This window comes from Schistocerca serialis, chromosome 1 (assembly GCF_023864345.2).
Source record: "Schistocerca serialis cubense isolate TAMUIC-IGC-003099 chromosome 1, iqSchSeri2.2, whole genome shotgun sequence".
Taxonomy (NCBI): domain Eukaryota; kingdom Metazoa; phylum Arthropoda; class Insecta; order Orthoptera; family Acrididae; genus Schistocerca; species Schistocerca serialis.
This window is the reverse complement of record NC_064638.1, coordinates 1,009,958,013-1,009,971,302: the sequence shown is the minus strand read 5'-3', so window position 1 is coordinate 1,009,971,302 and position 13,290 is coordinate 1,009,958,013. Positions and strand designations below refer to the sequence as shown.

General features: G+C 40.5%; 1 protein-coding gene across 1 annotated transcript; it reads right to left on the bottom strand.

The window, feature by feature from the left end:
* Nucleotides 1-589: 589 nt before the first annotated feature.
* LOC126458665 (uncharacterized) lies at nucleotides 590-7,266 on the bottom strand. The gene is made up of 2 exons (XM_050095813.1): nucleotides 7,129-7,266; nucleotides 590-1,217 (listed from the first exon to the last, which is right to left on the bottom strand). The coding sequence occupies exons 1-2, from the start codon at nucleotides 7,213-7,215 to the stop codon at nucleotides 960-962; spliced, it is 345 nt and encodes a 114-aa protein (XP_049951770.1). The 5' UTR covers nucleotides 7,216-7,266; the 3' UTR covers nucleotides 590-959.
* Between the last annotated feature and the right edge of the window lie 6,024 nt (nucleotides 7,267-13,290).

Below are 13,290 nucleotides of genomic sequence, written 5' to 3'. Positions count from 1 at the left end.
GTACAGAATATTGTGACGGGGAAGAGAATGTTGAAGTCGTAGCCCACCTAAGGACGCGTCCCCTGAAGTTGTTTCAGTTATAACGGGTTGTGACTATGTGTACAAAAGCAAATTATGAGAAATCTATGCAGCAACTCAGTCATAATGCAAACTGTTTCTCCGTAAAACTGACGTAGCCAATTAATGTCTATTGTTTAGTTCATTCAAGAAATATAATGCAGAAAATTGGTGTTTTGCCTTTTAAAGATTAGTCGTTTGTGATGTTGAATTATTTCAGAAGACAAAGAATATGGAAACAAAGTGTGCCATCTAACAGCGTTCAGAACACAAAGCCGAGTAAGGTTTATGTTTTTTCGAGTATTTCATTTTAAACGATGAACATTATCTATTAGAAGTAGAACTGGAATTTAGTGCTTCAAAAATACAAAATTAGCTCTTTATTAGCTTAGGCACTAATAAGAGTATTCTTGTCAGTGCTTATAATTTTGTACACAAAATCACATCACAAGAAAGATAAAATATTTTTACCTTGGTAAGGTTGGAGTTTGGTCGTTAGACTCTCATATTTGGACGGAGTTATGCTCTGTTAGTTTATTACTTTGGCGACACATAAATTTCAGTAGTCTTTATGAAATCTATAAGTTTACAATCTATTTCAACTTCCGTAATAAATTTATACAGCTTCAACCGGCTATGCCATATTTCTATGTACAACTCTAATGATAGACATAATCTACTATGGCAGATATAGGTTTCTGCTAGTTTTTATCGTTATAGCAATGGAGGAAGGAAGACGTCTTCGGGTATCAACAGCAGCTCGGATGCAGCATAATCTTTGTCTCCTCCAGATTCTTCTTCAGTGGGACCGTGGTGCTGTAGGTCTTTGGTTTTGTACTATACTGTGTACGTCACATACACGTATACACATAGAGGTCTATAAAAGTTGTTCATTTATCCCTTTAATCCTTGGACTGATTGTTTGCTCTATCGGGACGATTCCTCGAATGCTGGCCGGTCGTCTCCTGCAGATTTAGGAGGCTGGGATCGATGCGTATCTGCGGACGCTCCGGAGGCGGGGCGGCGGAGCGGTCCGCAATGGGCTTGGTCAGCGGCAGCGAAGTCCGGAGGCCGGCCCTGCCCGGCTGCCGCGACATGGCCGCCGCGTCCGGAGACTTCTGCAGCGCGGGGGACGCGTGTACCTGCCTACACAGGGCAGCCTGAAACATCAACGTCACTTGTGGTTAACCTCTAGAGACTCCTTTTCTCATACGAAAATGCTCTAAGGACTTAAGCTTCATTTTATTCTGATGGTAAATCTGTCAATAGCATCACTTATCTCCATTTTCCGCAAATATTATTAGAAAATTCGAACATAATTTTACCAGCAAAGAAAACCCCTGTCGGAGCAAGGAAATGATGGATATGTTACTCTTCAAAAGGCTGGACGAAAAGCGGGGAACCAGCTACCTCCAGTCTTCATCCCGCCAACTTATAAAAAAATTTTGGCATGCGGACACACTCGCACCCCTTTAACATAGAACATCCTAAATCTTTTTATCCAGTCTCTCTTTACAGTTAAAAGACTTCATACTCAGCATATCCCTCTCACTTTCTATGTATGTCTCTCTCCCACTGTCTCCACTGCCGATTCGTTTCATTTGCTCCCACTGTCTCCTGTTTCACTTACACTGTCTGATTTGTCTTTCTCTCCCACTGTCACTTTTTCACCATACGTCGTCATATCAACAACTTTAGGGGTCTAACTCATTTTTTCCCCATACTCACACGTTTAAAATTTCTGTCCAAAAAGTCGCCTCCGTGTACCTACGTGTTGAAGTTCGCTCATAAAGGCATTTTTCCAGAAGCACTGAAATATGCCTTTGCCAGATCCTTCCATAAGAAAGGAGAGATGTCTATAATTACCGACCTGTCTCTATTCTGACACTATTTTCCAGAATTTGGGAGAAGGTGATGCATTCCAGAATAGTATCTCACCTGAACAACAATAATACCATCAGCTAATCGCAGTTTGGATTTCTGAAGAGATGTTCTACTGACAATGCCATTTACATGTTCACTCACTAAATTTTGCAAGCGTTAAATAATAAATAGCAACGGTTGGTATTTCCTACAACTAATTTAAAGCATTTCACTCTTTGAATCATGACATTCTCCTAGATAAATAGAACTTTCATGGAATTAAGGGTATAATCAATCAGTCGAAAATGTCATACCTCACTCAAAGAACGCAGAAAATAGTAATTAATAATTTAAGCAATGTAGTCCGTGGACATTATTCTGACTAGGGAGAAATCATTATAAGGTTACAGTCCTAGGTGCACTATTGAATCTCACATATGTAAACGATCTTCTGTCTAAAATACAACAAGCAGAATTAGCTCTTCTTTTTTTTTCAGATGATACTAGTAATCCACCTAAGCATACATGCAGAAACAGAAGAATATAAACAATGTTCTTAAAAATATCATTGACCGGTTTCTTGCCAATGGACTCGCACTCAATTCTAAAAAGACATATTCAGTTCTGCGCGTCTAGGGGTTCTACACGGATGATAATAGTAGTTCATGGTGAGAATATAATGAATAGGGTGGAAACTTCAAAATTCTTATGTGTTCATATTTATGAGAATTTAAACCGTAAAAAAGCACATTTTTTGATCTCCTGAAATGACTTAGTTCAGCTACGTTTTTATTTACAATCATCACAAATCACTGCAAGAGACAAACCAGTATGTTGACATATTTAGCATATTTTCATCCAGTATGTCATACGGAATTATGTTCCGGGGTAACTCATCTTTAAGAAAGTCTTCATTGCTCAAAAACGTGCTGTAAGAGCAGTATATCGCGGGTATCCACGATCATCTGGTAGACTTCTATTTACCGCTCACAATATATTTATTCCCTCATGAAGTGTATTGTAAATAATTTACTGCAGTTCAAAAGCCTTAACGACGTACATAATTACAGTGCCAGAAGGAAAAATAAGATTCATGACTCCTTATTAATTCAATCTTCATCACAGATAGAGTGCATAACGACAAGACAAAATCTCTTGCTAATACATCAAGTGTATCTTAAAGATAGCAATGTAAAATTCGAAAACAAACTGAAAATTCTCCCTGACAACTCCTTCTATTCAGTAGAAGACTTTCTATTACTGTAATGTGTAAAAGGTGATGGGTAGAAATGACTAACTCACAGTACAGGTACTGAAAGAACGAACTTTATAAATGTTCAGAAGATGGCTATATTTAAAAAAGTAAAATGACTCGTTCCTCCTCATTACGTTTTATCGTGCAAATGGTGCGTGGAACATGAAACTAACTAAATAAACTACTAAACTGGGAGGATTCAGAATCCCCTAGCCTATGTGTGATCTGCACTCATCTATTTTCCATTTCCATTGTCTCCTACCTCTTTTGCTCACATTAACTCTGTCTACATCCATCTCTCGTTCTCTTTTACTGACACTGACTCCCACTGACCATCGGGGCGGCCGGAGTGGCCGAGCGGTTAAAGGCGCTACAGTCTGGAACCGCACGACCGCTACGGTCGCAGGTTCGAATCCTGCCTCGGGCATGGATGTATGTGATGTCCTTATGTTAGTTAGATTTGAGTAGTTCTAAGTTCTAGGGGACTTATAACCACAGCAGTTGAGTCCCATAGTGCTCAGAGCCATTTGAAACACTGACCATCAGTATGTTCCCTCTATTCGGCTCCCATGCTGTTGCCCTCATCCGTCTCTCTTTACTACCATTTTTTCTCTGTCAACTCTCTCTCTTTCTGTGCCACTGGCACTGTCTCTCTGCTACTCTCTTTCAGCACCAAAAAACGCAAACATATTCTCATGCCAAAATATTTAGTGAAGATGGCGCAATGAGCATTGAGGCAGGTGGTCGTCCTCATTTCTGTCACAGTCTTTTCAAGAGTAACATATTCGCCGCATTTGTGCCCCAGCAGCCATAGCGTGTGCTGTTTATATAAAACGAATTATGTAGGTCAATAAAGTTTTGACGATTTATCTATTCACTACGTTTATATACTTAGACATATATAAATAACAAATAAATACTCAGAATACTTTATTAACACAAAATAGTTTGTTTCACATTTTTTTCTGGATACTTCACCCATCGATCGCAAATAATCGAAAACGTCCGGTTTATGATTTGTGACTTAAAAGAGTAAAAATCTGATTAGAAGTATTATACTAAATTTGTAGTGTTTCCAGTTTTACAAAAGTTTTGGAAGTCATTTTAAGTTATTTTCAGGCATGTTGAGACTCTTCTTAGCTCATATTTTGTCACTGCAGTACAACTTTGGACATATTTACACTGACGTGAAATTTCCATTGTACGGAACACACGCATCATAAACTTTTGTTGGTAAAAAAATGCTTACTGCAGATATAGTTCGGTGACCTCAGAACGCTTGAGATGACCCCAGAACACCTGCCATGTGTTTACTACGTCGGTTAAAAGTACATTAACGCCTCATAGCGCATATTACGTGTATAATAAAGGTAACTTTGAACCTCTGGAGTCCGACAACGGGTAATGATACCGAAAAAAAGATTCAAGGTTTCCAGAACAGAAATTATAGAAGTTGCTATCCCAACAACTGGTACTTTCCGTACCCAAAAATCATGGTTTTTCGTGGTTTCCTCAACAAGCGCTCATGAACAGATGGTGCTTTTACAAGCCGCCTAAGTATCACTCAAGACCATACATAATGCCAAAGTACCAACTGAGTTGCTCAATTTGCCTGGGCTGCAGAAAGTGTGTAACGCTAACATTTTGACCCTGTACATAGGATAGTTACGGTATGGCCATTCTTCCGGCAGATATACAAATAGCCGCTAGGTAAAGGTCTATCCAAAACACTTCACCCCTCATTCTGTGATCAATAGGACCTCAGATATGGAAAAATGGATATCAGCGTTTGGCGTAATTGGCCGGGAGGCCCCTTGGGGGGCAGGTCCGGTCGCCTCGGTGCAGGTCTTATTACATTCGACGCCACATATGGCGACCTGCGCGCCGGATTGGCATGAAATGATGATGAAGACAACATAATACCCAGTCCCTGAGCGGAGAAAAATCTCCGACCCAGCCGGGAATCGAACCTGGGCCTGTAGATCGGTAAGCTGTCAGGCTGACCACTCAGCTATCGGGGCGGACACCCGAGACATGATTCCTAATAAAATCGCATTTTGTAACATTTTGGTAGTGTGCACTGTTGTGGGCGGAACATTTGAGTTTGCTTCTTTAGTGAAGATTTCGTGGTTTTAAAATTTAAATAGACATCAGACTTTGTATAACTACGGAGTCAGGATTAAAACTTTCTTGCACAACATTCGGAATATTGGTAATAGTCTACCTATCCGATGAAGCAAACAAATAATTCTTTCGTTCATGAAGGTCATAACCATGAAGACTATGGCTCGTAACAGTTTCTGGCACCAGTCACTTGAAACACTACACGTTACCGTTGTCCGGACCATCACCTTCAGGTAGACACATTTATGGTGTTAGGGCAGAGCACAGAGGCTTTTTCAAGCAGCAGGTGGAGCGTAAAACAAGTTACCTCTCGTCTTTTGAGTAAAGTAGAACTAAACAAATGCTACTTACTACTTATTATTTGTGGCTTGCGTTGTTCACTGCACACAAGGTAGTTCTCCGCCAGAAGATGACGTGGACCACCGAAACGTGAAGTGGTAAACAGAGGTAATGACTGACACAGAAAAATATTTTATATGTTGATATATCGTTTCACGAAACCTCAGTATCCTTTTACACCGTACCGTGTGTTTGAGTTCATCATTTTATCACACAGTGTATGAAATATCAGGAAGGGAGGAAAATTGAGCAATAGCCTGATTCACTTTTCGTTGCGTGACTGTAACTTATTAATGAATTTATATATTCTATTTGAAATAAGTACCATATGTTCCACCATCGAACACTAAAACAAATGGAGGCTGTTTATCCATTCCCATTGCTTCTCCATATTATTTTAGGCATAATGTTTTGCTACAGAGCTGATTTACTTATTTTTACTTTCATCCATAGATCACTCTTCTCGATCTCGTCCTAGCCTTTTATCCACCTGCTTCTTTGAACGTGACCAGTTCTATTAATACTTTGTGGCAAAGGAAAAATCTACATTACAGTAACAAATTTGGGTCGTAATATTGGCGTTGTTACTAAAATTACTGTTATTGTTATTATTAGTTATACAGTTTCGTACAGTTTACTTTTTACCGTTCGATTTAAGCATTGATAAGTACTTTTAGGGAAGTTAAGAGGAATATTTGACTAATGTGAAACAGTTGGTAAAAGTATTAAAATCTGTAGGTAAAGGAAACCAATTAAAAGGATACGAATAAAGACATACGTACATTACATCTATTTGCAGTTGATTAATCCTTCAATGAAATGAAAAATGTGTGAGGAAATAGATTTGTTTAGATTTAGCCCTCTGATAAATTACGGATGAATAAACCTACTCCTACTACTACTACTGCTACTACTTTACAATCACCTTCTTTAAAATTACGAATTCAATGTACACTGAATTTCCATAAATGCACTTCAGAAAAAAATATTCTTATTAATCAGTATTAAAAAGCATTTAGTAGAAAAATGTACAAGGTTGTCACCAATTTCTTTTATTATTATAGTCCTGTTAGTGTTACAACTAAAAGTCAATGTAATACTCATAATAAAGTCTTTGTTCATCACGGGCCAATTTTTCGTGTAAGAATTTGATTGTTTTTCTAGGCTGCTTTTAACTAGTAAACTATATTGCTAATATTAGACATTGATGTTACCTTTCCCTTGAGTGGAAAATATCACCAATGCCGAGGGAAATGTTCCTTCAACGAAATTTTTTCATATACTTACGGAAATATTAGCAATGATGGATAACATGCAATACATTTTTGACTTTTCAGGCAGAGAAACGACGACGTACAGTTATCAAACAGAACCAAAACTGAATATCTGCCGTGTAGGCTCGCAAGAGATACAAAACGCATGCAGTGAATTCTACTCTCTCGAAACACTGGAAGAATTATGTTTTCAGTGCGATGTGCAATGTGACTTACTTCGTCGTGTGACGCGAACTCCAGAATGTGCCTCCCGCACGCGCCGGCTTTGCTGGAGCCCGAAATTAATTTCCTCAGCGCCGACATAGCTCTCGTGCAACAGAGTTCTAGTTCCACAGAACCAACGCACTCGCGAGAGAAGAGCTGCAGGCGAATGGAAGTCGCTGCCCGGCGGCGCCGCTTATATGCGGCCCCAGAACGCGTTGTCGCTGCTGATTTCTTTATCAACACGCTGCGTGGCGTGCTTTGTGGAAGCGTACCAGCCTCTTCGACACAGAATTATCTTAAATGGATTTTCCAACTTATTAACAAGCCACAGAACCTTTGTATCTTCCTGTACGTTACCACGAATATTTCCTTACTGAAGTTTTGTTGGCGGTATCTGGGTAAGCCATAGCGACAGTGCATACTTGTGGATGCTAACCTGTCGTCCATAGTAACACTCTATCAGCTGTTATTGTTACTGTAAAAGGGTGAACTGAATGCTTCTAGACATTCGAAGATGCTTCATTTCTGTAACACTTGTACGCCTGGCGCAGGAAATTTACAATATGTCCATGAAGCAAACTTTTTGACGCAATGGATGGAGCATACACAGAAAAAGTCGTATTAGACGTCACCGCGTCTGTTACGTAAACTATTCCTTCAATTCTCGATTTACAGTACCACTTATATTTTTCGTCTTCACGCATTCAACCTGATTCGTCTCAAAAGAGGAAGAAGGAAACATGTGGAGGCAGTATAACATATTAATAGTGAAACACTCTACTAAAAAACATTTACTTTATTAGTTCCTTAAGGGTTCACCGTTTCGCCATTGTCAAAGAAAAAAAAAGTTTATAATCTGAAGAACTTCTTAAGTAATAGAACCCAGTACGTTGTCCTCGATGGTGAGTCTTCATCGGAGGTGAGGGTATCATCTGGAGTGCCCCAGGGAAGTGTGGTAGGTCCGCTGTTGTTTTCTATCTACATAAATGATCTTTTGGATAGGGTGGATAGCAATGTGCGGCTGTTTGTTGATGATGCTGTGGTGTACGGGAAAGTGTCGTCGTTGAGTGACTGTAGGAGGATACAAGATGACTTGGAAAGGATTTGTGTTTGGTGTAAAGAATGACAGCTAAATCTAAATATAGATAAATGTAAATTAATGCAGATGAATAGGAAAAAGAATCCCGTAATGTTTGAATACTCCATTAGTAGTGTTGCGCTTGACACAGTCACATCGATTAAATATTTGGGCGTAACATTGCAGAGCGATATGAAGTGGGACAAGCATGTAATGGAAGTTGTGGGGAAGGCGTATAGTCGTCTTCGTTTCATTGGTAGGATTTTGGGAAGATGTGGCTCATCTGTAAAGGAGACCGCTTATAAACACTAAAACGACCTATTCTTGAGTACTGTTTGAGCGTTTGGGATCCCTATCAGGTCGGATTGAGGGAGGACGTAGAAGCAATTCAGAGGCAGGCTGCTAGATTTGTTACTGGCAGGTTTGATCATCACGCGAGTGTTACGGAAATGCTTCAGGAACTCTGGTGGGAGTCTCTGGAGGAAAGGATGCGTTCTTTTCGTGAATCGCTACTGAGGAAATTTAGAGAACCAGCATGTGAGGCTGACTGCAGTACAATTTTACCGCCGCCAACTTATATTTCGCGGAAAGACCACAAAGATAAGATTAGAGAAATTAGGGCTCGTACCGAGGCATATAGGCAGTCATTTTTCCCTCGTTCTGTTTGGGAGTGGAACAGGGACAGAAGATGCTAGTTATGGTACGAGCTACCCTCCGCCACGCACCGTATGGTGCATTGCGGAGTATGTATGTAGATGTAGATGTAGATGCAGGCGTCCAACTTGGACCATTCCCCCTGGGATGCCCCGAGTAGCATCAACGATTATGTCAGACTTTTCACGATGTTCTGCACTGGTCGTAAGGTTTGTTACGTTGGACATGTGCTAATGACATTCCAGACATTCATATGGCCTAACCGAACATGTACTATAGTTTCATTTTTAGCCGTTCACAACTTTCTCTAAGATTTTTGAATTTCACTTCGCTGTTCGACAAGCTGATAGTAGCCCGTGCTGTCAACAAGAACCTTACAAACGTATAAAAGCCAGCTGTATGGCAGAGATCAAATACACTATTTGACCAAAAGTATCCGGACACCTGGCTGAAAATGACTTACAAGTTCGTGGCGCCCACCACCGGTAATACTGGAATTCATTTTGGTGTTGCCACCCCCCCCCCTCTCCCCGTAGCATAAATGACAGCTTCCACTCGCGCAGGCATACGTTAGTCAGGTACTGGAAGCTTTCTTGGGGAATGACAGCCCATTCTTCACTGATTGCTGCACTGTGGAGAGGCATCGATGTTGGTCGGCGAGGCCTGGCACGAAGTCGGCGTTCCAAAACATCCCAAAGGTGTTCTATAGGATTCAGGTCAGGACTCCGTGCGGGTCAGTCCATTTCAGGGATGTTATTGTCGTGTAACCACTCCGCCACAGGTCGTGCATTATGAAAGATGCAATCGCCATCCCCGAATTGCTCTTCAAGAGTGGAAAGCAAGAAGGAGCTCAAAACATCACTGTAGGCCTGTGCTGTGATAGTGACACGCAAAACAACAAGGGGTGCAAGCCCCCTCCATGAAAAACACGTCCACACCATAACACCACCGCCTCCGAATTTTAATGTTGGCACTACACACGCTGGCAGATGACGTTCACGGGGCATTCGCCATACCCGCACTCTGCCATCAGATCGCCACATTGTGTACCGTGATTCGTCAATCCATACATCGTCTTTGCACTGTTCAATCATCCAACGTTTACCCTCCTTACACCAAGCGAAGCGTCGTTTGGCATTTACCGGCGTGATGTGTGGCTTATGAGCAGCCACTCTACCATGAAATCCCACTTTTCTAACCTCCCGCCTAACTGTCATAGTACTTGTAGTGGATCCTAATGCAGTTTGGAATTCCAGTATGATGGTCCGGATAGATGTCTGCCTATTACACATTACGACCCTCATCAATTGTCGGCGGTCTCTGTCAGTCAACAGACGAGGTCGGCCTGTACGCTTTTGTGCTGTACGTGTCCCTTCACGTTTCAACTTCACTGTCACATCGGAAACAGTAGACCTAGAGATGTTTAGGAGTGTGGAAACCTCGCGAAACGACGTATTTCACAAGTGACACCCAATCACCTGTCCACGTTCGAAGTCCGTGGTTCCGCGGAGCGCCCCATTTTGCTGTTTCACAATGCCTAATGACTACTGAGGTTGCTGATATGGAGTACCTGGCAGTAGGTGGCAGCACAATGCACCTAACATGAAAAACGTATGTTTCTGGATTTTTACGGATACTTTTTATCATATAGTGTACTTCACAGTGTCTGAAAATGTTTGGCTGCACATTTTTATTAGCAACAGTCTTTTGTCAAAGTGACGAAGAGCTGTTGTGTATTGAAGGGGTTAACCATCCCACATTTTACAATGGGGGTCTCCTTCATCAGATAGCTAGTTATGAACCATGTATCATCGAATTTATGATGGTGACGTGCCTGAAAGGCTTTTCGTAGTGCCTTTGCTTCAACACGAATAGTTTTATTAGGAAGTTTTTTACAATAGCATTTGTATAATGCTTATCGTTCTGGAGAAACAAAGAAAAGGGCGAGGAAAAGAAATATTTACGAACATGACTCTATTATTTCATGGCAGTAGATAACATATGCCTGCAGTTTCACTAGATCTATGGCCGTGGTGGTATAAAGCTTAGCCCGTCAAGCTCCGGCCTAGGAGGTCCAGCGTTCAATGGCCAGGAAATGTCCTAGTTCCAGCGCCTCAAGGACAGTACGAGGTGACTCAACCCGCTATTATATTGACTACAGGGAATTTTTTCTGGGTAGTAAAAGGTAGCTGAAACGAAGGGCTCGCCACTATTGCCCTCCTAGCGGCGCTGAGTTTTGAGCACCGCAGACTTCACTAGTATCAGTTTCGCAGTGAAGAAACACAGGTATAGTATGTCTGCCTAACGAAACTAAAGGAGGCATAAGAAAGGTAAAAGCAATTTAAGTCAAATAGCTTCACTGTAACTAAGAGAGGAATGAAATATTACACAGGGCGTCGCAGGAGAAATGGTCAGTATCAAGGTATATGGCACGAATCACCATTCGAAGCAATAAAGTCCAGTAAATATGGGTTCTTAAATGCATATCTGAAGAGCTACGACCACTTCTTCATCTTCGGTACTATGAAACTAATCTCATCTACTGTTTTGGTCCTCTAAAAATATGGAAAGCAAAGAGCTTGCAGTAGAAGAGAATTGTTTCACAGTATCTCTGACGAAGAAGTGCTCATAGCTCTTAAAGGACTCGTTTCCGAGGCCACGTTCACCAGACTTTTTGCTTCGAATGACCGTTCCTGTCCCGTCCCTGAACATTGACCATTCCCCATGAGACACCATATATAACCTTAATATTTTATGACTTCTCAGGAATTTCTGCACTGGTTGCAAAGTTTCTTATTTTGCTCATGTGCTGCTGCAATTCCACGCATTCATATCACCTAAGCTAATGTATGCTACGGTTTCATTTCCTCTCGTTCACAATTTTCACTAATGTTTGCTGGTTTGCTTTGCAGTGCAGCAAGCCGATAGTGGCCTATCACGTTAACAACAATCTTACAAACGTATAAAATCCAGCTACATTGCAGAAATAAAATATTTAATTATGGATGAAACTGTTTGCCTGCACATTTTTACGCAATAAACTTACGTCATATATGGAGAACAACTATTGTGAAATCCTTCACATTTTATCAATGTTCTCTCCTTTGTCAAATGCTTACTGTGAACCATGTGTAATTTATAATGGTGACGTGGTTGTATTGTTTTTCATAGTACTTGTAGTTCAATATGGAAAGCAAAGAGCTTGCAGTAGAAGAGAATTGTTTCACAGTATCTCTGACGAAGAAGTCCTCATAGCTCTTAAAGGACTCGTTGACCATCGCCAACAACGATGGTATTTTACAATTTTATCCATCGAGGTTCACATTAATGTAGATCTTGATCAGCTACTCACCTGTCTTGAAGCCGCATGTTAATCATATAAATGTTTCAAACTCTGTTCCATATTGCCCATGCGTATGTTAAGAGTTCAAGAAGCATTGAACATCAAAATCTGTAAATTTTATGGTCAGGTTTATTTATTTATACAATTCCTGTTTAAAAGCTAGTATAGTACTGGTAAGCACAGTTTCTCATAAGCCTAGAAGCTAATAACAATAATCTAATATATTGTGGAAAATATTTTCTATCCTCTTAAAAGTAGTTAAGCACGAGAGAGAAAAAGATAGTTTTGGAAAAAGATAGTTCTGAAAATGTACGTTAAATTCATGACCACAGTTATTGTCAAAAAACTAATTCAATTAGTATACGATTCAATTCAACCTAACATGCTATTTTTTTACGAAGCGTTGTATTCAGTATTTTTGCTGTGAAACAGTCAGGTCTGGTGACTTAGTGGTAAAGTATGTGCCATTAAACAGAAAGGTCTTGTTATCAGACCCTGGTCGAACGAGAGTTTTTGAAGCTACCTCTTTCGTAAGTGGAGTACACTTCCTGACGACTCTTCCAATGAACGGTATCTACCTTACCTGCGATTAGTTTTATGTGATCATTCCACTACAAATAGCTCCGTAAACGTACTCATAAATATTTAATGGATGTGACTGGTTCAATGGAGTTTTCTGCTGTCGTGTAATGAAACAATAATGGGTCTGTCAGCCCACGTACATGTTCTAATTCACATTCTTTTACGTTGAGGGTCAACTGATCAAGCATCGATCCTCCGCAGTGTCCTTGCAGCTTGATACAGTTTTCAAACGTCAACAACGAAATGCCCCTTTGAACTTCTCCTGTTTTCGACTATTACGAAGGGATACAGTTTTGGTGAAAAGATTTAGAGAACGAAGACTTTAAGCTTTGCTTTCTAGAAAATAATTAGTATTCAAATAAACAGTCAAGCGAATAAGGAGCCAACTAACTGCTTGAAACAGATGCCAGAGGGTAAACCGTAGTACAGTTAGAGTTCAGATAGTGACGCAGAACGTTATCCCAAGTGTAACAGGAGAAGTGCGAGTAGTCGCTTTACTTGGATCATTACGAATAGG